The sequence below is a fragment of the Tachysurus fulvidraco genome, chromosome 11 (assembly GCF_022655615.1).
Source record: "Tachysurus fulvidraco isolate hzauxx_2018 chromosome 11, HZAU_PFXX_2.0, whole genome shotgun sequence".
NCBI lineage: Eukaryota > Metazoa > Chordata > Actinopteri > Siluriformes > Bagridae > Tachysurus > Tachysurus fulvidraco.
Window position 1 is genome coordinate 11,661,030 of NC_062528.1, and position 23,492 is coordinate 11,684,521.

Below are 23,492 nucleotides of genomic sequence, written 5' to 3' on the forward strand. Positions count from 1 at the left end.
GGACGGCTCTGTGGGCAGCCCGGCCAGGTGAGCTCATATCAGCTTCCCACACTGAAACTCATCTGCACAGGAAATGACCTGCAGCACCTCACTAACACACCTGGACAGAAAGGAAGAGAACACAAAGATGTCCTGGAGGAACCATGCCACTTTAGCTTCTGACCATAAGAGGAACTCAGCTCTCATCGCTTTCAACAGGTCTCTGCAACAATCTCTCAACAACAACTCATTGTAGTGACACCATGAGCAGAACCGTGGGACGAAGACAAGGTCATGCATCTGAGCTACTATCAACCAATCAGAGCAAACTGCCAATATAATAACAACCCCAAATATACTATGAGACAAAATTAAAAGCACTAGACAACTTAGGTATAACGGAAGTAATGAAAACAACGTGCCAACTTCCAATAAGTACACAACGCCTAGCATACTGCACAAGACAGTGCTTTCCATATTTTCAATTGCTATTCATTTTTAACTTCTCTGTCGGCATGCAGCTTGGCACACGCTGTAACAACTCCATGTAGTGGCATACATCAGGTAGCTGCTTGTAGGTGTAAAATACCACTGTAGCTGCCCCATCAGTGCATTATGGAGTGAGAGTGCATGCTGGAATACAAATGAGGGCAGATAATGTTGCCTGCTATAGAGATGCTGTCAGTGTTGGTTAGTGTGTGATATCCAGACTGAAAGCAGCAGCAGGCATATGCTGAGGACAATGTGGTGCCAGCAAACTTTTAATTGCAAGCCACGTCAGAACTGAGCTGCCACTCTGAGTTCGTGTCCAAGAGGATGCCTCACTTAGATGTGACGGGCACAGAGAGAGAAGAGAGTCTAAGAGCTGTGTTAAGAGCCCTTACTGTCATACTCACAACACACACAGGAAGAAGAGATGAAGACAACCAGAGTGCAATGTGTGGACCTGCTGAATATGATATGATAGGGTAGGAGGCCAGACACTGAAGTATTTTTACTGAATGTAAAGATTTTAATCATTTTTCTGTGTACTGTAATTTTTTACTGTCACTGATAAAGTGCTGCATAAAGTACAGACACCCTATATCACGATAACGTGGCCAACTACAAGTGTTGTGTTTCTACTCTGTTTCTGATGCAGACTTTCTGTCTTTTATTTTGAATAATTTAATATTATCCAGTACTAGATCATTACTTATTATTATTCAATTAAATATTATAATTATAAAGGATATTTATTAATATTCAAAATGAACTTAAATATATCATATATAGTGTCCTACTGAATCCAATAATATAATATTATTGTATAATTCTAATTGTATTAAAATGTTGGGACAGGATCGGTATGTACGGTGTGGTAATCTATGATATGGCATAAGCTTGTATAATATGGAAATTATCCAGTATAGTATAGTGTGGTATAGTGTAGTATGGTGTTATATGATAGGATGTATTACATTACAATATTATAGTATGGCATGGCATAGTATAGTATATTATAGTATTGCATAGTATATAATGGTATAGTATAGTATTGCATAGTATATAATGGTATAGTATAGTATAGTATAGTATAGTATAGTATAGTATAGGATAGTATAGTATAGAATGGTATAGTATAGTACATAATGGTATAGTATAGTATAGCATAGTATATAATGGTATAGTATAGTATAGTATAGCATAGTATATAATGGTATAGTATAGTATAGTATACAATGGTATAATATATAATGGTATAGTATAGTATAGAGTTGTATAGTATAGAATAGTATAGTGTTATGATATAGTATAGAATGATATAGTATAGTATAGTATAGAGTTGTATAGTATATAAGAGAACAGAATAGCATGGTACGCTATAGTATAATAACAGTACTGTACAATATATTGTGGTGAGATATAATATACCTACAAATACTATATGACCCAGTATTGCATGGTACAGTGTGATGTATGATATGGTATGATATAGTATATATCAGTACAGAGCAGTACTGTAAATAATATACTAGAGTATGCACCAGTACAGTATACAGTACGAAGAGATATAGGAAGTGAATCTATACAGAGATATTTGCTCCAGGCCCCTGAAACACTGAAGGTATGAAGGTGTAATAAGTACCAACATGGTCTGCCACAGATTTCGAAGTAATAGCATAAATCTTAAGTTTTTTTTTTATATTTGTGGCACTGATGTCACCCTTTGTCATTTTGCTGTCTAGATATCATCGGCATTTTACACTGTGTAGCACAGAAATCACACAGTCTTAAGTGCATCAGTGAACAAGTCAGAGTGGCATTGCCATGCAGTTGCCCTGCAGCTCTGCAGAGGTAGAGGCTGAGAGAAAGAGTACAGCAGATGCCTGACACACTGCTGTCCATTCAGTTGCTCTAAAAAGCAGCTGCTCGCCATCTCCTGCCCCTGGCACTTCACACATGCGCACACAAACCCAGCAGGAAGCAACCACAGAGGCTGCCAGCTTGTTTTCCCTGATTTTCACACTGAGCCTCATAAAAAGCCCTACGAAGTTTGCAATTGTCTAAATTGTTAAAATCTGAGCTTTTCACATTTGGGCCACTTTCATTTGTGGTCCTAGATCTGAACCATACTGGAAATGTGCCTTTCACATTACATTTTATTGTGCATGTGTTTATCCTACTAGTTTGTCTTCTGTATGCAAATGTCTCCAAAAACAAATGTGTTAATGATACTGTAGCTGCAAAAACAGCAGAAGCTCTGCATCCCAAAAATGTCCCTTTTTGCTGTCTTAATGATTATAAACTGCTGACAAAGCTGCTTATAAAAACAATTATCCACACCAAAATCTGTTATTTAATTTTTTTTTTAATAATGATGCATGTAAATCAGACACATTACAATACAAATATGCCATTCAGGTCTGTTCACAATCATGAGAACATTAAGATCAGATCTGAGGGGGGAAATAATGCAGAACTGAGCAATGTGACACATAATTTGAGCAAAGCTGTTCATACTCCACAACCCCGGACAAACTCATGGATACAGATGCATGCAAATCAACACCTAGACAGGACTGGATTCACATTCATTTACAGATTCCTCCATATGCTCAATCCATCTCTCTCTCATGCCTGTACCACAAAAAAAAACCCACAGTAAATCTACAAATGTGCTGAACCCATTTACTGTCATCTTAAAATATATCACAAAAAGGCAGGGAGAAAGAAAAAAAGACACAGGAGGGGGAGCAGACAGCATGATATGCCTGATTCTCAGACAGCGAGATGATAAGAATGGCATCTTTCATGACCTGTTCAGAAAATCAGCCTCCAAGAAAATCTGCATTGTGCTGGGGACTTCCAGGTCAGCGGCAAAAGAAAAAAGGAGTCAGCGAGTGTGGAGGGAGGGCGAGATGCTATTCAGACAGACAGAGGCAACTAGCTCAGATCACTGTGGGTCACAGGAACAGGGTCTCGAGCTATAGGTGGCTGAAAAACACCTCTCATTATGGGAGAGATCATGTGACGAAGGCTCTTCCTCCTCCTGCTTCGGGATCCTCCTGGCCTGAATGTGAGCAGTATGTCCAGCAACAAGCTGTCTTTATGCCCATGCAAGTAATTACGGGGCGCAGGTCAGGATCTGTTACTGCTGGAGCCGGGCAGAGTCCAGGTGCCCGAGCCTGAAGCGCTCAGCCATGTTGGAAGAGGAAATCAGAGGAGCGCTCAGGCCTACCCCCCCTCCTCCTCAAGCCTGAAGGCATGGCCAGCACAGGGCGGCCAAAACCTAAACACACTACAGACCTTGCATTGTCTCGGCTCACATCTTTCTCACACACACACACACACACACACACACACACACACACACACACACACACACACACACACACACACACACACACTCTCTGCACCTGACTATGCAACCTTAGGAAGGTAGATTTAAAGTAAAGAAAAGACACTAGCTGTGATTACAATCAATGTCCACAGTGGGAGTATGATAAAGACCAGCATTGAAACCAGATTAGAGCAGCAACACACATCCACATAAACACATAAACAATCTCTTAATGAGCGCATCTCAAACACACACACACACACACACACACACACACACACCGCTGCCTATCAGTGCTGCGTCTTGCAGGCAGCGTCAGCAATATCATAACAGACCTGCATCTCTCCATGCACTGTCGCCCGCTGATTTCCCCGTCGTCGACCCCCCGCACGCACAACAAACATGGCAGTAAGAAGTGCTTGTGGACGCTCGAACAAATGACAGGGTGTTTATTCCAGTGAGTCATAACAAAATAAAATCAAAAGATGCTTGTGTTTGTGTATGGTTTATCGTGGACTGGGCTAGATTATGCACCTCCTGTCTTGCCCTGCACAAAGCACTGTGTAGTCTACCACAGCTCTGAGAGCAGCTCGGGCACCAGATAAGAGTATTGATAAGGCTGGCTGCACAAGTCCAATTGATTTTGGGAAGCTGAGACACTGAAACAGAACATGTCTCATACTTCGAAAGTGCTCTATAGGATGTCTAATATTGTTGGCATACGTATCCGGACAGTTCCATTTAGATAATGTTGGCTCTTTACTGAGTGAAGAGAAATTAACAGAAAGCTGCTTTAGAGTATCAAAGGTTGTGCGAGAGGTACACCACAAACTCCTGGTTAAAGGTGGTAAAGGCCAGTCAAAGTGTGTTTGTGTGTGTGTGTTTGTAAGCTGTAACAAGCAGCATGGCCTTTTGAAGGCACAAAGACAAAGCGATGAGCAGTGATAAGAGGAGGCGCCAGGCTGCTCAAAGCCCTGAGCGCTGAGCAATCACACACAGACTGATAAGCATCATGCCATAAAAGCCTGCTCTGACTCTTACAGCTCTCCTCCAGACGACAGAGAGAGAAGAGAGGAAGCGACGGAAGGAGGAGGACAGGGAAGGTTCAAACTGGATAATAAAGATGGATGCTTCATTTTGGAAATGAACAAATATGCAGTAAGACAACGGTATGACAGTTTTCCTCATAAGAAGTGATTGGAGGTTCAAGGAAAAAAAATATATAAGAGGTATGGTTGTGGACAGAAGCACACGTCAGAGGAGCTGCACTGACATTAAAACAATACGACATATGCACTTCCAAGCATTATTAAAAACACATACAGCATGGCATTTCTGACAAGTGACCAATCACATGCCCTGTCCTATTTTCTTGGCCATCCAGTCCATGCTCAGCCATTGGTGATAAGTTTACAGGACCAGAGGAGACTTTCTGAATTTGAAGCTCTTTAATTGCTTAAAAGAAATACCCGGCAGACATGAAAAAATAATGTGTTCTATCGTTTCCGAAAGGCAAAAAGGTGTATGGCAGTAAAATTGCTTACCTGAAATGATTCAACATGTATAATACCACTGTTACATCATTATATAATACTGTTATATACTACATATAACACTACTGTTCATGGAGTATGGTCTTAATTTGTGTTTCAAGCATTTTAACCATTTCAGCTGCAAATTGTGTGTATTGGGTGTATTTGAGTGTATTTCAGAATGTACACAGCTCACAAACAGGCAAAGCAGCATACAGTTTTCACATGATATAGTGACTAAACGTTACAGAAATATACAAATTATATGGAATTGTTACTAAGCAGAGAAAGGAAAGTGCTAACGGTGTGTAAATATAAGTATTATTAAATCTCAAAGTGTAAAATATGTCAAATAATCCTTTAACGGAATCAACCTGTCTAACACGAAGACAAGAAACAGATGATCGCACTGATAATATTCTTCAAATGACACATTTACAGATTATATTAATTACGTGTTGTGTAATTTGCAATGTGCTGGTCAGTACTAACTCCATTACTATTAGTCTCTGCTATCATCTGAGTTTAAAGGAACAGGAGGACAGCACTGTGTCTTACCTGAGCCGGTATCAATGACTGTAGCCTGGCCTACACGCTCTGGAATCAGGCAAGTGGAGCCGGGCATCGTCATAGGCTCTGAGCGCACAGGCTGGATCCTAACACACACCACATGTACACACACAAAGAGTAAATTAAGTATGGTGATGCAAGCACGTGCTATTCTGTGACAAACATAAGCAAGACCGTTTGCGTGTGTGTGTGTGTGTACAGTATACCTGAGGCTGTGCAGTTCCAGGTCATCAGTATCAAAGTCGAGGAGGGGCTGCTGGGTATCACTGGGCCCCTGGGACTGCAGCACAGATGAGCTGGAAGAGATGACTGTGGTCTGGCCTGATGGGTGAATGGTCTTAAACTGGAACTGTGGACCCATCCATAACCGCCTGTGAGGGCCAGTGTGTGTCACTATCTCCACCTGAAACACACAGCTCCATGTTAACTGACGGTGTGTACAGAACAGAAAGACAACTACACTTCATGTAAAGTGATACAGTATAACAACCACATGTTCGAACCAAGACTATATGACCACAGAACCTCAGAAGGATTAAAAAACTGTTCTGCATATGTTTACATGTGTATGCAAATAGACAGACACTAGATTCCTCCCCAGCACACTCTATTAATGTGGTATATTAGAACAGGTGTAAATCTCATGCTACCTCACAATTTGACTACATTTCAATTCAGGGTGCGAACTATCTCTCTATTTATCTATCTATAGACAGTGGTAGCTAATGTTGTTAAGGCTCTGGGTTGAGCAAGGCTTCTCTGCTCCAAGCGTGCTGCATCATGGCTGACTCTGCACATCGACCCCACAGATATTAGTCAAAGCGATGATTGTCTGATGTGTGAACTCAGTCAGTAAGTGCTGTGAATTTTGGATCAGAGGGAGAAAAACCCTAATGCAGACGTTCAGGTGTCAGACATTTGTGGTATTTTGGAAAGCACTGGCAAATCCTTGAGAATTTGATCAGAATGTCCAATTCCATTCTTATTACTGTTGCTGGACAAATATTCTCTTGTATTTTGTCCTGGGTAAGAATGAGCCCTTGAATTTCAGATGATTATATGTGATGGCACTCCAAAAGACCAAATACTATTGGTTATATATGCTATACAAGTTCTACAGTACCATTTGTATATACTCACTACATACAATAGGCGACAATGATTTAAAAGCCATCCTGGATCAAACATAATGTGTAATTTATTCTTGTGGGAAGATCAGATGGTGATAAAAGATTGTTAAGTAGTTCCCACGTAGTGTTTCCACGTAGTTAATATAAAACTAAGCTAATCAAGGCATCATCATTTTTTGTGCATAAAAAAACTGAAAAAAAAACATGTTTTTGCTACAAATTTAAAAAGTTTAAAATAAGCTTTTAAAGAGAACATTATGATCCATCAAGGAATTGATTATTTTTTTCAACCCTACACAAAAACAGACAACACTAATATCAAGCAGGAGAGGGTGAGAAGGAAAAGACAGGATGTCCTGCCAGCTTCCTTCTCTCCAACTCCTTTCTCCATCTTTTCAGAAAGTAGGCCGTGGGCTTTGCTTTTCTCTCCACCTCCAGTCACATATGTGAAAATGAGCCTGGGGAGAAATACAAGTGCAACATGAGGCTTTTTTTTCTGCAGTTAACACCATCAGTGTCACCCAGCCCTGAGACAAACAGATGTAGTGCTGTTTTTCTGCAGAGGCAAAAGCCAGATGTTTCCTCCTACCCTCCTGTCATACTTAGCAGCAACATATTGAGCCCCACTTCACACTGACAGCAGTCAATGCACTTATTACACACAGCCACAGCTTCACGCAAGCTGTCTCGTCCCAATCCTTTTTCGAATCTTCCGAGAATGTTTAAGGAAGAGTTGTCATGGTGAGTGCTATTGATGTCATCAAAAAAAGATAAAAAGTTGATAGTCGTAATATGCATTCGTATCGAGTGGTCGCAGATGATCACATGGACGAGGTCCTATTATGTATGATATAATATATACTGCATATCATTAGCTCATAAAAGGTTCATTAGTGAGGACCCAAATGAGCATTCAATGAAACCACAATTCAATAATGTAAAGCTGTAGCTGTCATTTTGTTAGCTACACGTTTTCCTTACAAGAGGCCACAGAAAAGAATAGCACTGGAAAAGAAATGAGTTAACACTATTTGCATACAGTATGATGGTTAACAGAGCACATACTACATATGCTTCATAACATGCCTTTTAAGTAATGAAGTAAAGTAGCTGAAACATTTTGAACTTCACTTGAAAGTGGATGTAATTATATATATAAATAAAAAACTTTAAACAAAGAACTAGTGAGATCCCTTATATGCCAATAAACTGGACTTTTGTAAGGAAATAACCCAAAAAAAGGAGTTTATGAATCGTACTACTCGTGTAACCCATACAAACCACATGATACAGGAAGTGGATCACTCATGATGTCTAAAAGAAACAGCTGGGGACACTGACCTGAGAAAGCCACTCTTCATCCTCCTGGCTGCTGTGGTCCGAGGCCAGGCTGTCATAGGAACCCTGCCTAGTGATGGGCCCCGGGCTTCCGGGAGGCAACACTGTGATGAAGAAGAAAACAGGATGAGATGAACTAAACATCTTGTGTAACATGAACAGTGAGAAAGTACATTCCGGGCCATGAGTAGATTTATAGCTGTGTGTGTATGTAGCACAAAGACAGATGGAGCACGAGCAGGCTTGAGTAAGCAGGCGTTAAAATGAAGACTAATGCACAGAATCAGTGTTTGTCTTCCCACCTCTGGGCTAGCACATGGTGCAGAGTAATGTAAATGTATTTAATAAAAGAGCAGATAATAGAGCTGTTAAGATCTCATCTGGAAAACTGACAGAGATTCTGCTGTTCTCTCCCTATCTTTCTCTCGCTCCCATCTCTGGTACATGACGGGTGTTCAATACACCTCAAGAGGCGTTTCTGCCAAGATCACTGAGTAACATATACTGATTTTTCACACAAACATGAAACTGTCTTTTTCTTAGCCACTTAATCACTAAAACACCAGTGACTAGAAGAGCCACAATAAAGAGAGGCTTTGGCTATACCAGCATGCTTCATTACACACACACGTTTGTGTCTTAGTGGTATGACGACATGTGTTGTACTCCAACAGCATAGAACAAAGTCAGGTCCTGTTACTTCTTAAACACAGTCAAGTCTTGCTCTGTATCCTCCCCTGTGGCCATGTGGCCTGGCGACAATAATTGTTGACTAATCAATAATTGAAAAATAAGAACAGTAGCTGGCTCTTTGGATAAGGTTTCGATGGGTTCGTTATAGCCAAAAGCAGCATCTCATCCCCAATACTGAAATGTACAAAGTGGAGGAGGCTGTGGACAGGAAGCAGCAAACCACATGAATTTCTCACATCACTGTGAGCATAAGATCTACACTTATTCACTGGTAACTAAAATACTCATTGGACAAAAAATAAACCAAGATTGCAAAAACATTAGTCTAAATGGTGAAGTACATTTTGTTCACTCATGGTGTAGCACATTGGCAAACCACAGAAATTTGTCCAATAATTTTAAATACGCAGTCAAAATAAAAAAGGGAAAACAAAGCAGACCTCTGGGTGAAAAAGAAACACCTCCACTGCCAAGTTTAGTCCTGTTTTGTTACTAATTCATATGGCTTAAACTATTCTTCAAACAAGAAGGATAAACTAAAGATTAAAGATCAACTGTTTTAAACATCTGACCTTGTTGTGACCTTGTCCTTGTTTGGATCTCTTCCAAAATTTGATCATATGCTGATTCCCATGTCAGGAACAGTGGCACAGAGATGAGGGAATGTCAGGAACAGTGGCACAGAGATGTGGGAATGTCAGGGGCAGTAGCACAGTAACATGGGAATGTCTGGGACAGTGGCACAATAACATAGGAATGTCAGGGACAGTGGCACAGAGATGTGAGAATGTCAGGGGCAGTAGCACAGTAACATGGGAATGTCTGAGACAGTGGCACAGTAACATAGGAATGTCAGGGACAGTGTCACAGAGATGTGGGAATGTCAGGGGCAGTAGCACAGTAGCATAGGAATGTAAGGGACAGTGGCACAGAGATGTGGTAATGTCAGGGACAGTGGCACAGTAACATAGGAATGTCAGGGACAGTGGCACAGTAACATAGGAATGTCAGGGACAGTGGCACAGTAACATAGGAATGTCAGGGGCAGTAGCACAGTAACATGGGATTGTCAGGGACAGTGGGACAGTAACATAGGAATGTCAGTGGCAGTAGCACAGTAACATAGGAATGTCAGGGGCAGTAGCACAGTAACATGGGAATGTCAGGGGCAGTAGCACAGTAACATGGGAATGTCAGTGGCAGTAGCACAGTAACATGGGAATGTCAGGGACAGTGGCACAATAACATGGGAATGTCAGGGACAGTGGCACAGTAACATGGGAATGTCAGGGGCAGTAGCACAGTAACATGGGAATGTCAGGGACAGTGGCACAGTAACATGGGAATGTCAGGGGCAGTAGCACAGTAACATGGGAATGTCAGGGACAGTGGCACGGTAACAAAGGAATGTCAGGGACAGTGGCACAGAGATGTGGGAATGTCAGGAGCAGTAGCACAGTAACATAGGAATGTCAGGGACACTAGTACGGTGATGTGAGATTGTCAGGGACACTAGCACGGCGATATGGGATTGTCAGGGACACTAGCATGGTGACATGGGATTGCCAGAGACAGTAGCACGGCGATGTGAGATTGTCAGGGACACTAGCACGGCGATATGGGACTGTCAGGGACACTAGCATGGTGACGTGGGATTGCCAGAGACAGTAGCACGGCGATGTGAGATTGTCAGGGACACTAGCACGGCGATATGGGATTGTCAGGGACACTAGCATGGTGACGTGGGATTGCCAGAGACAGTAGCATGGTGTTTTTCACACATACTTTCTCACAGACACAGGAAATCTGTAGTAATACATGAGGCAGGGTTTAGGTGGCTCCAGTTCAATTCACAGGAAATTACTGAACTTGATTACTGGGGTCAATACCAGGTACAAAAATTGGTATGTGTCCTACTAAGACACTTAATAAAGTGGTTTATTTTAAACATCTGAAAAAATTAAGACTGTGAGATCATTGAAGTCTCCAAAAATGGTAAAGACTTAAAAGACAGGTGACAGTAAAGTATGAAATAAACAGATTACACCAACCCATTGTTATACTTGAACAGTTATACATCACATCCTGGTTAATGGGAATTTTAACGGAAATGTTATGTTTTCTGGAAAATACAATGCATTTTACACTGGAATGATGAACAGTTCAAACATTGCTGGTAAAGGTATGACATAGTCCTGTGTTTTGTCCATTGTATGACTACATTTCAACAATGCATGACAACAATGCTTAGCCATACCACTGGCACTTAAGGCTGCCCTTACCACTGGCTATTAAGGCTCTTATCAACCATTTCGATTGCATGTGGCCTTGAAGTGTTCGACAGTAGCGCCTGGATGCTGACCCCTCAACGGCGCCAATGCTGCCCTTTTCACCCTGCAGTCAGTTGAAGTTTCCTGCCCCATGGAGGCAATTAGAGCTATTGACCAGGTTCCTGCATGCACAGGCAGGCTGCAGACCTGGAAGACTCTCCGGCCACAATTACAAAGTCATGAGTCATGGAAGGGCAGCAGAGGCTCCGACTGCAGCCCTGCTACACTGGAGTCAGTCACAGTTATTGGGAGGTAAATTATTCAGAGCTTGTTTTCTTCTAGCTGACTCTCTGGCCAGGTAGAAGTGTCTGAGTACACACTGTAGGCAGCTACACAAATATTACCTTGAAAAAGGGCAAAAGCTGCACATTTGTGAAATACAATGTAGCATGGGGCTTTGTTTGAAAGATCTCACACCTTTCCTGAAGGTTCAGTCTCATTCATTAGGGAGCTCTCAGACACACAGATGCCAGCATCTGATAATAAAGACGGCTAATGTCGCTAACTGAGGATTCCCTGAGCTCTGTCAGTAAATCCAGAGGAGCCTTCACAGGCCAGCTCGTCCTCATTATCTCCTCATCAGCTGGGTATAATCGGTGGAGGCTGGGTAATGCTCCTCCTCCGAGTGCAGTCGAAGCCTGGGCAGATGGACAGGTGGAGATAGTGACCATGAAGTGGCGCCACGGCTGCTTTTATCACCAGCCCAGCAGGCTCCAGCTCCCCTGACCCTACCGTCCACATGCTGCATTTTTAATCAGTTGGGTCATCCAATATACAGGCAACAGCAAGCCTGTCAATCACGTGGCGCTGCCACAGAGCCGCGTGGGCTGAGGACACGCAGGAAACCCTGTCCCTACATAGAGCTTGGGAACTGCCCACTGCTGGTGTCCTTGTGCTATCGCTTCCTCTTTTATGTCATCTTTCTCTGTCTCTTTCCTGCATAGTGGGCTTCATCTGATATTACATGGAAAACGAGAGCCTGATAACATTTAGATTCATGGAAAAGGCAAGCGATTCGCTAGGCTTGTTGTCTGTGTTTAACTGAAGGTGGCAGTCGGGCTCGGTTTCTCCCTGCATCACTGAGCTCTCTCACCACCCACCATAAGAAAGGATGCTTTGTTAAGTCAATAGTCACTTTTCAATGGCGCAGGTGACTTATGATGAACTTCATAAATTCGAGAGAACGGAGACATTCTTTACTCGATATAGCACAGTGATGCAAACTCTAACATTCTGAATACTGAGCTGAGCCCACTTGAGGTCTATAAAAAGGAAGTCAGTAGTAGAGATGTCCCGCTAATTATAATTAAGCAGAAATGTTAACACGGTACTCATTAAGACACTTGACCCTAGTAAAGCACAGTGACATAGAACCACTACCATATCCACTCACGCTCAGCTCCTTTATCACTGTGACACATCTCAGGATAAAAGAGGCAATATTCCACCCGGGAGGCAGTAGGGATTTAGCAAGAGAGAACAAATGTGAGGCTCTGACTGGAGAACTCGGAGGGCTAATTGCTGATTTATGTTCACAATTCACCCGCTAATGTTAAAATGCTCATTTATTCAAGATGTATTAGATACATGGCCATCAGCTAGCACTTCTGCCCTGCAGTTGCCTCTGCTTGCCTTTTAGATTTGCTCCCGCTCTCTTTGTACTTGTTATTGAATTACATGGGTTTAAAAGCCACATAAATTGCCTTCATTTGAATGCTGAGTTAATTCCGTGGCATGATGAGTCTAGGAGAGAAACATTACGGCTGAGTGACAAAGACCTGACTCAAGATGCAGCCACACACATATGCATACACACAGACAAATGCATGCACACACAAATTTGTATATGACTATTTTCCTCTGAGACACAGATTTACAGATTTACAGATAGATTAGATAGATAGAGATACATAGATTAGTTAGTTAGTTAGTTAGTTAGATAGATAGATAGATAGATAGATAGATAGATAGATAGATAGATAGATAGATAGATAGATAGATAGATAGATAGATAGATAGATAGATAGATAGCATTATTCATTAAGAAATGCTTTGTTGCACTGAACTTTTTATGAGCTCATCCTCAAACACATACACACATGCACAGCGTCTAGGACTTACATCCAGCCAGGAGGTTCTGATAGTACTGCACCAAGTCTGAGGCCTGCACCAAGGGGTGGCTGCTGCTGAAAGGAGGTTGTAGCTCATTCCACTGTGGAGTTCTACTCAAAACAAACACAGAAATCAATTTAGGAAGCACATATCAAAGAACCAGATGTATAGAGCTGTCTCCTGCTGAGCAATAATGGACTCAATTCCCACATGCCTGGCAGCCTTGCCATTTCTTTTGCCTCATGTGGACTGACCCAAACATACATGGCTGTAAATACTATCAGTTTACACTCATGCGCTGATCAAAGTCCATAGTTATCAAAGCAACTCTAAGTCTTTCTGTCCACTTTCATTTAACAAAGTTAGACACAGTATAACGCTGTGTGTTCAAACGTAGCGTGTGGGCTGCAGAACCCAATTACACTGGATGCCTTTGAATATATACTAATTTCTGTTCATGAAAGAATGCTGCGTTATGCTGTTCTTGTAACTGCTATACACAGTGCAAAACCATGATGGTAGTACCTGGCCAAAGTCCAGCATGCCCTGGGGCCGGTGTTTAACTCCAGAGGTGTGTCATCACCTATCTTCTGCGCTGTGCTGATTGGCCGAGGCTCCAGCACATGCTCAACCAGAGTACCATAGCAGCTTGCGATATAGAGAGAATCAACCACAGCCTGGCGAGACTGATCTATAAAGAACAGATACATGTTTTTCGGACAATATTTACTCTACATGTTTTTCGGACAATATTTACAAAACAAACAAAAAAAAACACACACACACAAAAAAAAAGGAACAAATGAATATTTTTTGTGTTGCTTTAATACAGTCTGAAATAAATGTAAGCTGTCAGGCAACATTAACAGATCCCTTAGTATTGACTTCAGCATTGAGTCATGTGAATGATGTTTGATTTACTGTGTACAAGTTATGTATTGTATGTGTCCAGGTCTGACCTTTTTCTCTCTTCATGTTGGGGTTCGTGATGAACCAAGAGCGTGAAGATGCAAACACAGCAGCTACACAGAACTCCCCTCCAATAGACTTGCTAGGAGAGATCTGGGGCGGTGGCTTGGCTTTACTGTAAGAAACAAACACAGCAATAAGGAATAAGAGAAAGACAGAAAGGTAGAACAACAGCAACATAGAGAGAGAGAGAGAGAGAGAGAGAGAGAGAGAGAGAGAGAGAGAGAGAGAGAGAGAAAGATAGAAATTAGAGAGAGAGAGAGAGAGAGAGAGAGAGAGCGACAGAGAGAGAAAGAGAGAAAAATAGAGAGAGAGAGAGAGAGAGAGAGAGAGCCACAGAGAGAAAAATAGAGAGAGAGAGAGAGAGGAATGAGAAATAGAGAGAGAGAGAGAGAGAGAGAGAGAGAGAGAGAGAGAGAGAGAGAGAGAAAAATAGAGAGAGAGACAGAGAGAGAGAGAGAGAGAGAGAGAGAGAGAGAGAGAGAGAGAGAGAGAGAGAGAGAGAGAGAGAGAGAGAGTGACTTCTGCAATCTGCTTTAGAAAATCTGTGGCCCGGAGTCACAGCAAAGTGGAAACTCAAATCCACATCAATGAAAAGAAAAGACATCAAATTGGGATGAATAAATTAAAACAACATACCCTGCATATGGACGATGCATTTCAAATGCTTTGAATGATCTAGGAACAGCTCACATCCCAGAATGAAATGACAACCACAACAACAACAACAACAACAATAATAATATTGTGTATCCATAGTGTTTACATCAGAAAAAAATTTGCGTTGCTGACAGTTCAGCTGCGTAGCGCAAAAAAAAAATCACGTTTACAATAAAACTGAACACAGGATGAGTAAAAATAAGAGAGAGAGAGAGAGAGAGAGAGAGAGAGAGAGAGAGAGAGAGAGAGAGAGAGAGAGAGAGAGAGAGATTTTTCCCCAGTGTTGTGTGGTCAACGTTCGAAATCAGCCTGAAAACAGCTAAACAATAGAACAATCAACAATAAGTAATTAACACCCACCATATTATGTTTGTGTTATTTTATGTATGGCACTAGGTGGTTTTGCATGTTTTACTCTGTCTAGATGCTAGATTCTCATTAGCACAGTATCTCCAAAACATGCGCTTGTATATGTGAAGGATATTTGAGGTAAACCAAACTAACTAGGATTTTAGGATTTTAAACATGTAAATTAGGATATGAAGAAGTGACATTTCAAACATTTCAACTTTGCCAAAGTGTGCCTTGTCTGATTCGACTCTAATTCGCTTCAGTCTTGTAAAATGCAATCTTATATGTTAAGATTATAAAATAAAGACCATCATAACTGCACATCAAAATTTCAGATAATAAATTAAAAAAAACAAAAAGAAACAAATTTTTTTTTTTTTTACATAAAATCCATCTATTTCTAGTTCTGTAGTCCTAAAAGCTTCTCACACATACTGGCAGACTGTTCCGGTCACATAATTGCTGTCATTTGCTTATAAATCTGCTTCAAATGGAGGCAGAGCAGCTGTCTGTGCATGTCTCTTTCTAGATTAGGCCTTTAAAAGAATTTATTATAGGCTATTGAATTATTTTGCAAGCCAAAAGTGGTTTGATGAAACCGAACACAGAAAATGGCTGAGCGGTGGAATGGAGCGGTCACATGGAAACTGAAACTGCAGTGTGGGGTAAGTGGCACGTTCCTAACTTTCTACTGCATAATATAATTCCAAACAAAACACTTTATACAATATATGTCTAGATCTAGGGGAAAAGCTTTAAGTAATCTGCAGATATAACAGAAGTAGCAAATCTTTTTCCGTCATGTTGGTCATTAGTGTCATGTTGGTCAATACAGTACTGCAGGGAGGAACATGTACACATTGAGTTTTTATTTTCAAAAGCATTTGATCCTGATCACTGTGAGGTGTCCCAGTGCTAGAATCAGAGCTGGATAATAATGCTGTGAATATTCAAACTGTAAAATATTTTACAGCCATGCTGCTTTAAAGGCTGATGTAAACAGATTGTCCAGTAGTTGAACTCTTCCCTTCTGCCCTGCATGACACACTGCTAGGTGCTGAGTGACCTGTTGCTGTTCTCAGCTCTCACTATTTCACTTCCTCTAAAGCTGTCAGCAAGTCGTAAATTACTCTTAGGATGAGGAGTGATGATGACGTCTTTGTTTAGCTAGCAGCACGCACGGGGTGAGGTCTATGGTGCAGAAAATCTGCAGCGTATTTATTAGTGTTGTATAAGTGAAGAGTTAAATAAACTTCAAAAAAAAATAATAAATGTGTGTGTGCACATCTTGCTCTGTACGGTCTGGCCTGTCTCGCTCTTCTCCTTGTCTAATGACAGTAAAAATATTTTCCACAGATACCATTCATTCATTCAGCTAACAGAAGCCATTTATAGGGGATGATAAAATAACACTGCACACCACAAACAATGTCTCGTGTAGTGGCTTTCTCCTCTCTAGAGAAAAATCCACTCTGAATAATTGAATTTTTTATCATTACCACGTGAGCTTCAATGGCATCTAGGAGTTATTTGAAAAGAATTGGTTTAATTTAAACTTCTTTCACTGACATGCTGCTCTTTTGTCATTTTCACTGGTTAACAGTAATCTCCTATATTACTCATTCTACCTCCAAATTTTCTGCTAATTCACAACTAAAGCATAAACGGTTAACTTAAAAAATACAGCACCGACCAAAAAATCAGCACCACAAGCACTAAATACACCTCAAACTTCCATAATGTAAGGGTGGAGTTTTCCTTAAAGCCTCAAGACCGAGTATTCCTTCCACTAGCAGAAGAAATCCAACCTGACTTCAAGCTGACTTCTTGTTAATTTCTATAAATCACAGGAGCTATGAGTGCTAGAGAGGAAACACTATCATCTCACTTTTCTTTGCTTAGAGCATTTGACAATAAAACCTGGGAATAACATTATTCTTCAAGATATGTTTTAATGAATAAATGGCAACCTTGGAATATAAAATAGCCTATTATTAAGACAGCGAGAGCGACGCATGGCGTAGGTCGGAGCTGCACAGCAGGCCTGGCTGTGCTCCTGAACCCGGGCAACTGAGAAGCATCATGCCAGTGAGGTTTTAAGGAAAACTCTTTGAAGAGGCTTTGGTCAGTGGCAGCTGCCAGCAGAGCCGGATCACAGCTTGGTTCATAATGTTCTGGTTCTTTAAGTAAAACAACCGCTGGCATTGATATGTCTGCGTTTTAAATCACTCTTCCTCTTACTCTCGGTGTAAGTGGCCTGAAAGTGTTGGGGTTTCAGCTCTCATGACAGACAACGCAGGCTGCAGCCATTCCGTAGACCATGTGTATGTGTGGCTTATTCAGAATAAATATTGGCACTGAAAACATCCTGCAAAAAAGTGTAACCCAATAGCAATGAAATATAAAAAATAAACATATTTAGTGTGCTGCTGGAGAAAGAAAGATGAATGTTAGTGAACGGGATCCAATTTTCTTTCTTTGGCCTTTTCCTCTCTTTGTATTTTCTTTCTGTTTTTGCAGTTCCCTAAAGCACAGACTCTGAAAGGGTTTCTTTTTTTCCCCCGTCTTACTAATTCACTGAAAAGACTCCTCGCATGTCATTTCCACTTTTAATTTAACAAATGAGGCCTCTTGACTTGAGCTAATAGCTTTTCCTCAAGGGCATAATTCAATCTGTAATGTCCACGATCAAAGTCCCCGTGCATTAGAGTCTGGGAGCAGGCAAGGCGCCATCGAGGACCAGAAGCAGCCGCCATTTATTTTCAGGGCCTGTAGTAAACAAATACGACAGAGCTCTAGATCCTGTCAGAGCTACAAAGAGCCACAGCACTGCACCGGCCGTGACTTTGGCCGAGACGTCCGTACAGACGGCGTATATCAGGAGGGTCCAGTATTAGAGTGTGCTTGAAAGAGTTCAGCAGCATGGGGCAATGTCCTTCGACATCATATTTCTTGTTTTACAGCAGTCTTTTCCCCAAACACAGGCAGAGCACATGGCTGCGGTACAAAATGTGCTAATGGTGGCCACTTGAGAGCTTTTTTCCGCCGTAAACAGCGCAGCCGTGCATCTAACGCTGAGGCAAGAATGAAGGCTTTTCTCCTCCATTTCCATCGTTCCACCTCATCACAACACCACTGAGAAAGCCACTCTCATTCCTGTGCGACTTTTCTTTCCGCGATGAAACAGCCACTAATGCAAGTTCCGCAGGCCTGGAGTGCGGCAAGATTTAACTGAACGATGAGCTCATGCGGTTGTGTAATAACGGTTTGGGGCTCTAACCACACTCCTCCTTGTGGAAAGCATGAATGGTTCAGCATCAGAGGCAAAGGTATAATCTTTTAAAAACACGTGTCATCAAAGGACACGGCAAAGATTTTAGCACAAGACAAGCTGAAGTTCGGCTTCATCGGCTTAACACTTCAACCTTTGTCATGTGATCCCCTGGATCATTTGAGGAGTTATTTCATTCAATTAAGAGAAACTCAAGAAAATATCTAAATAAGGGAATTGAAAGGTAAAAAAATCAATAAGGATCTAAAAGTTTCTCAAAACAAAATGTCTCTGAATTCTCAGAGCACTAAAATACAGAGAGAGAGAAAAAAGAGACAAGAACTCGGTCATAAGATGGAGCTCTTATTCCCAGACCAAAGGGAAGGCAGCACATGCTTTTTATTCAGAGTTCGCAATCAAGGCGGCTCAAAACCCTTAACGAGACCATCCAGTGGAAGTTTTTTACCAAAATGATCACAAATGGGATTCTTTTAATGGCCTGAGATTCCTTGTAAGTGGGCCAGTTAAATTAAACCATTCATAAATCTCTTATCTACAATCTACACGCTGACTGCAAACATTTCCAGAAAATATGAAACAGCCTGTGCAGATGTGCATGCAATTAATCTGTATTAGTCAAACACACCCACCGTGTTGGCTAGCGGTTGTTTTGCAGGTGTGAGTGATGAGATTATAGAATATATAGTGAAGAAGATTATAATCTGAGTATTAAATGCTTTACGATGATCAGCTCATGATGAACTGTTTAATCATCAGGTCTCCTAGAAATAGATAGAAATGTTTCATATTAAACGCTTAACATTTCTAATGTTGTAAAGAAATAAGAACAATGCATATTATGGAAAATGTTTTATTTGTTGTTGTTTTTGAAATGAATCATTTTGTTTTTGCTACAAATCTGACATCAGGGAGATGGAACACATTATGCAGTGGACATGTTGTAATAGTAAAATAATCAACGTATCAATCCCAAAGTGTTATATTCCTCTTATAACACAGCACTTTGGATTACAGTTGTCTATTTATGAGCAAACCCAAGTTGTTTACAAGCTAGTCCTTATGATCACTTATGTTATAGCAACTACAAAAAGTCATTCTTTCACTACACTTAAAAAGTGAACAGAAAAACAAAAATAAATCCTCTGCTCTGAAGCCTTTCCCTGTAGTGACTTTAAAAAAAAAAACAAAACAAAAAAAACACTGACACCCGGGGATGTTGAATAAACGTCTCCTTAGGCAAGAAAGCTCGACTCTGTCGATGATTATAAATGTTCGGTGCTAAATTCAAATGTTTTAATGATGCATTATTAACGTTAGTTTTGACATATTTGAATGAGTGTGTTAACATAAACTTATGCCAGAGCTGCTGTAATAGATGATTAATCAACACCTTATAACCAATTACAATCAAGAATTCATCAGCACTATGGTGTAATTACAATTAAATAATTATGTCCTACAATCTAAAAGAGAACAACATGCATGACTGCCCCGGCCGTCACTCTTCCCCTCCCCTGTGGAGTTCAGCGTCTTTTTTCAAGTCGCCAGGTCTTGGAAATCACAAATTAAGATGAAGCAGAGCACAAAGATGATGCGGTTGACTAAACAATCATTGTCTTTCAGTCCAAACAAGATAAATGAAGCAAGCAATGGATAAGTAATTGTGGGAAACTGGCCTGAAGTCAAGCACTGCACAAGTGAAGCTCTGTGATGTTCCTGAAACCCAGTGCTTCTGGGAATAAAGCCTTCACACGCAGAGACACACTCTCCAGAATCACATGAACACACAGACACCACAACACACTGCTTAACTCACAAAACAACTTCAGTAACTCACAAGAGGTAAATGCCTCAAAATGACTCATACGAAGAAATCGGTTAGAATATTTGGACTGCATTTGTTAAGGACTTTTTTATTATTATTTATTAATCCAGAATGTTATGCTATGCTATGCTGTTGAAATAAATGATCAGCTCTCATCAATAATATACGAAGAAGCAAAGAGAGAAAAGAGGAGAGAAAAAATTATATTAAGGGTTAAAACAGGCTTTTAGAAAAAAATAAACAGTCTGATGGCAGCAAGTTAAAAATACTAAATGAATGAAATGAATGCACTGGTACACGGGTGAGAATACAAAGTGAAGCATGCTGGGAATGAACTGGAAAAACTCACCATGGAGTTTTAATGGAAAAACATCCTGCCCCAAAGAGGTAGGGTCTTCGTGACGGGAGAGATACACACACATACATGAAAAAACCATTAATGTCCAATTAATTGGTCAAAAACAGCACAGAGCATCATACAATCAATCATTGAGAATATCACAAAAGATTAACTATAAAAGAGATCACTTTTTTTTTTTTTTAAATTTCTGGTTCATAAATTCATCATCATAATGAATACAGTATAAGCCAAATTGATTTAAGACTCTTAGGCAGAATCTGCAGAATTAAATGGACACATGGATATTAACTGCTAACCATAAAAACTGCATTAAAAAAAGTTTTCCTCTTCTTGAGATACGAGAACCAAAGTATCCAGTTAGATCTTCTTAACATTCTTGGAGTATTTCATCAAGCACTATTAGGTGTCTAGATCAAATTGCAGATTAAATCAGTTGAAAACTTCACTTGGGCTCTAAAACTACATTTAGCTCTCCAGATCCTCAGATTCCTGTACTGGCTAACAGGAAAGTATACTGCTAATGAAGCCCATTTGCTTCAAGGTTCAACCTTGTTGTGTTCTGAGCTGCTTTTCTGCTCTACACAGATGTACAGAGTGATTATTTGAGTTACAGTAGACTTGCTGTCAGCTCAAACCAACCAGGCCATTCTCCTGTGACCTCTCTTATTAATGAAGCCCTTCTGCCCACAGAACTGTCCCTCACACAATGTTTTATGCCCCATTCTGTGTAAACTCTAGAAACTGTTGTGTGAAAGATCCTCCTTTGAGATACTCAAACCAACCCATCTGGTACAGAGATCAGTGAGATCAGATTTTTCTCCATTCTGATGTTTAATGTGAATATTAACTGAAGCTCTTGTCAATTATCGGCAGGTTTTCATCCATTGTGCTGTTCCAGATGATTAGATATTTGCATTCATGGTGTCGGTTAGTCACTGCTCTACCGAGTGGAACTCACATCACTATGATCACTTTGCAAACAAATCGATGGACATCATTGTTAAATCTGCTCCATACTTGAGAAGAGTTTGGGATCAGCTGTTAATGTACCACGTGTGCTTCCCTAAACAACTCAACATGGTGAGAATGGCAGCGGCATGCTGAGGACAGTTGTTAGACTTGGGTTGGCTAGCATGGATCTTTGTGTGTGAAGTTCTGATTTACAGAAGACTGTGACACAGAGACTGAAGCTGGCAGATGAAGGCATGACAGAGGTGCATGATCAGTCCAGCAGCTTGCAGGATTGGTCCTCAATAGCCCCCATCCATAAGAGAAGTACTTCAGACCAAGTGCTTCAGTAAATGTCCAGCTGTGTTAACGGATAAACGGAAAAGCCGGTGTGTGTTTTGTAGGTCCCCATGGAAAAGCCTGTGGCTTGGGTTAAATGTTCATGGTGATAACACAAGTGATCATTTTGACAGAGGGTTCAACTGGAATAATAAAAACTGCTTTACATTCAGAAATAAAAGAGAATCGTTAACCGAATTTGTGTCTATAAAAAACCTAATATGAGTAGCTGAGTAACACTAAAGTCCTTATAGAATCACCAAATGCACATTACAATCTATAGTAATAATTGTGCCAGTGTTTTCACCTACATTTTGTTCTTCTTAAAGACAAAACAAATTAAACAGAACTCTTTTTCCTTTATTTAAGATTAAAAATAGCAACAACAAAAAAAAACCCTGGAAGGTGTTTCAGTACACTGTACATCTGACAGTTTAGACACTCCTTTAGATAATTGCTAAGGAAAAAGCAACAGCTTTTAAAAACACACTCGTGCTATTTATTTAACTGACAGCATGAAGCCCCGCCTTCACTATTTTCACTGGCTGATGTACAACCAATCACCACATCCCCCTGGTCTTACTCTGACTGGCTACAGTAAAAGAGAGAGCGAGAGCGAGAGCGAGAGAGAGAGAGAGAGAGAGAGAGAGAGAGAGAGAGAGAGAGAGAGAAACCCTATGGTAGAAATTATGCCTTACAAACTATTCACTACAAACACTGAGCTCATTATGAAACTTCTTGCATGCCAACATGGACATCAACCAATTACATTGTGAAATTTTAATAACAAGCACCTTGGATATTCTTTATATCCTAATCCCTTGAACAGTCGATAACACAGAGCATGATGTACGGCAAATATTTGCAAAGCAGCTAAATTAAAACTAAAGATGATATTAAATTCACAGAGATGCTCTACTACTGCTCAGCTCAATTTAAGTCACATCACTTCAGCACTGTATATTACAGGCAGGACAGTAATTATAGAGAAAAACACTGGGCAAATAAACTATCATGTAAAGTTTGTAAAGCAATGTAGCTGTTATACCACACACATAGCTGTAGATCAACAGTCAACAAAATTATGCTTAAAGGATCATTTAGTTTATTTTGCTCCACAGTGAAGTCATGACTATTACAGATACATTCTCAAACTGAGTTCTCGGTTTTCTTTTTCTTAATATATCATTTACAAATATTTACCCCATCAGACTTTATAACATTTTCTTCCTGTGAAGGA

At 40.6% G+C, this 23,492-nt stretch overlaps 1 protein-coding gene across 14 annotated transcripts in view; it reads right to left on the bottom strand.

The window, feature by feature from the left end:
• bcas3 (BCAS3 microtubule associated cell migration factor) overlaps positions 1 to 23,492 on the bottom strand; it is a 185,005-nt gene that overhangs the window by 103,711 nt on the left and 57,802 nt on the right. For 11 of the 14 annotated variants that reach the window (XM_027147719.2, XM_047820653.1, XM_047820654.1 and 8 more), the window contains 7 exons: positions 20,954 to 20,998; positions 14,467 to 14,591; positions 14,033 to 14,198; positions 13,517 to 13,617; positions 8,376 to 8,476; positions 6,111 to 6,307; positions 5,893 to 5,990 (listed from right to left, as the gene is read on the bottom strand). In XM_027147719.2, the coding sequence (XP_027003520.1) occupies positions 5,893 to 5,990; positions 6,111 to 6,307; positions 8,376 to 8,476; positions 13,517 to 13,617; positions 14,033 to 14,198; positions 14,467 to 14,591; positions 20,954 to 20,998 (833 nt within the window). Of the gene's footprint in view, positions 1 to 2,927; positions 3,100 to 5,892; positions 5,991 to 6,110; positions 6,308 to 8,375; positions 8,477 to 13,516; positions 13,618 to 14,032; positions 14,199 to 14,466; positions 14,592 to 20,953; positions 20,999 to 23,492 lie in introns of those variants that run through there. The other 3 variants (XM_027147721.2, XM_047820655.1, XM_027147725.2) reach the window with 2 other exon arrangements.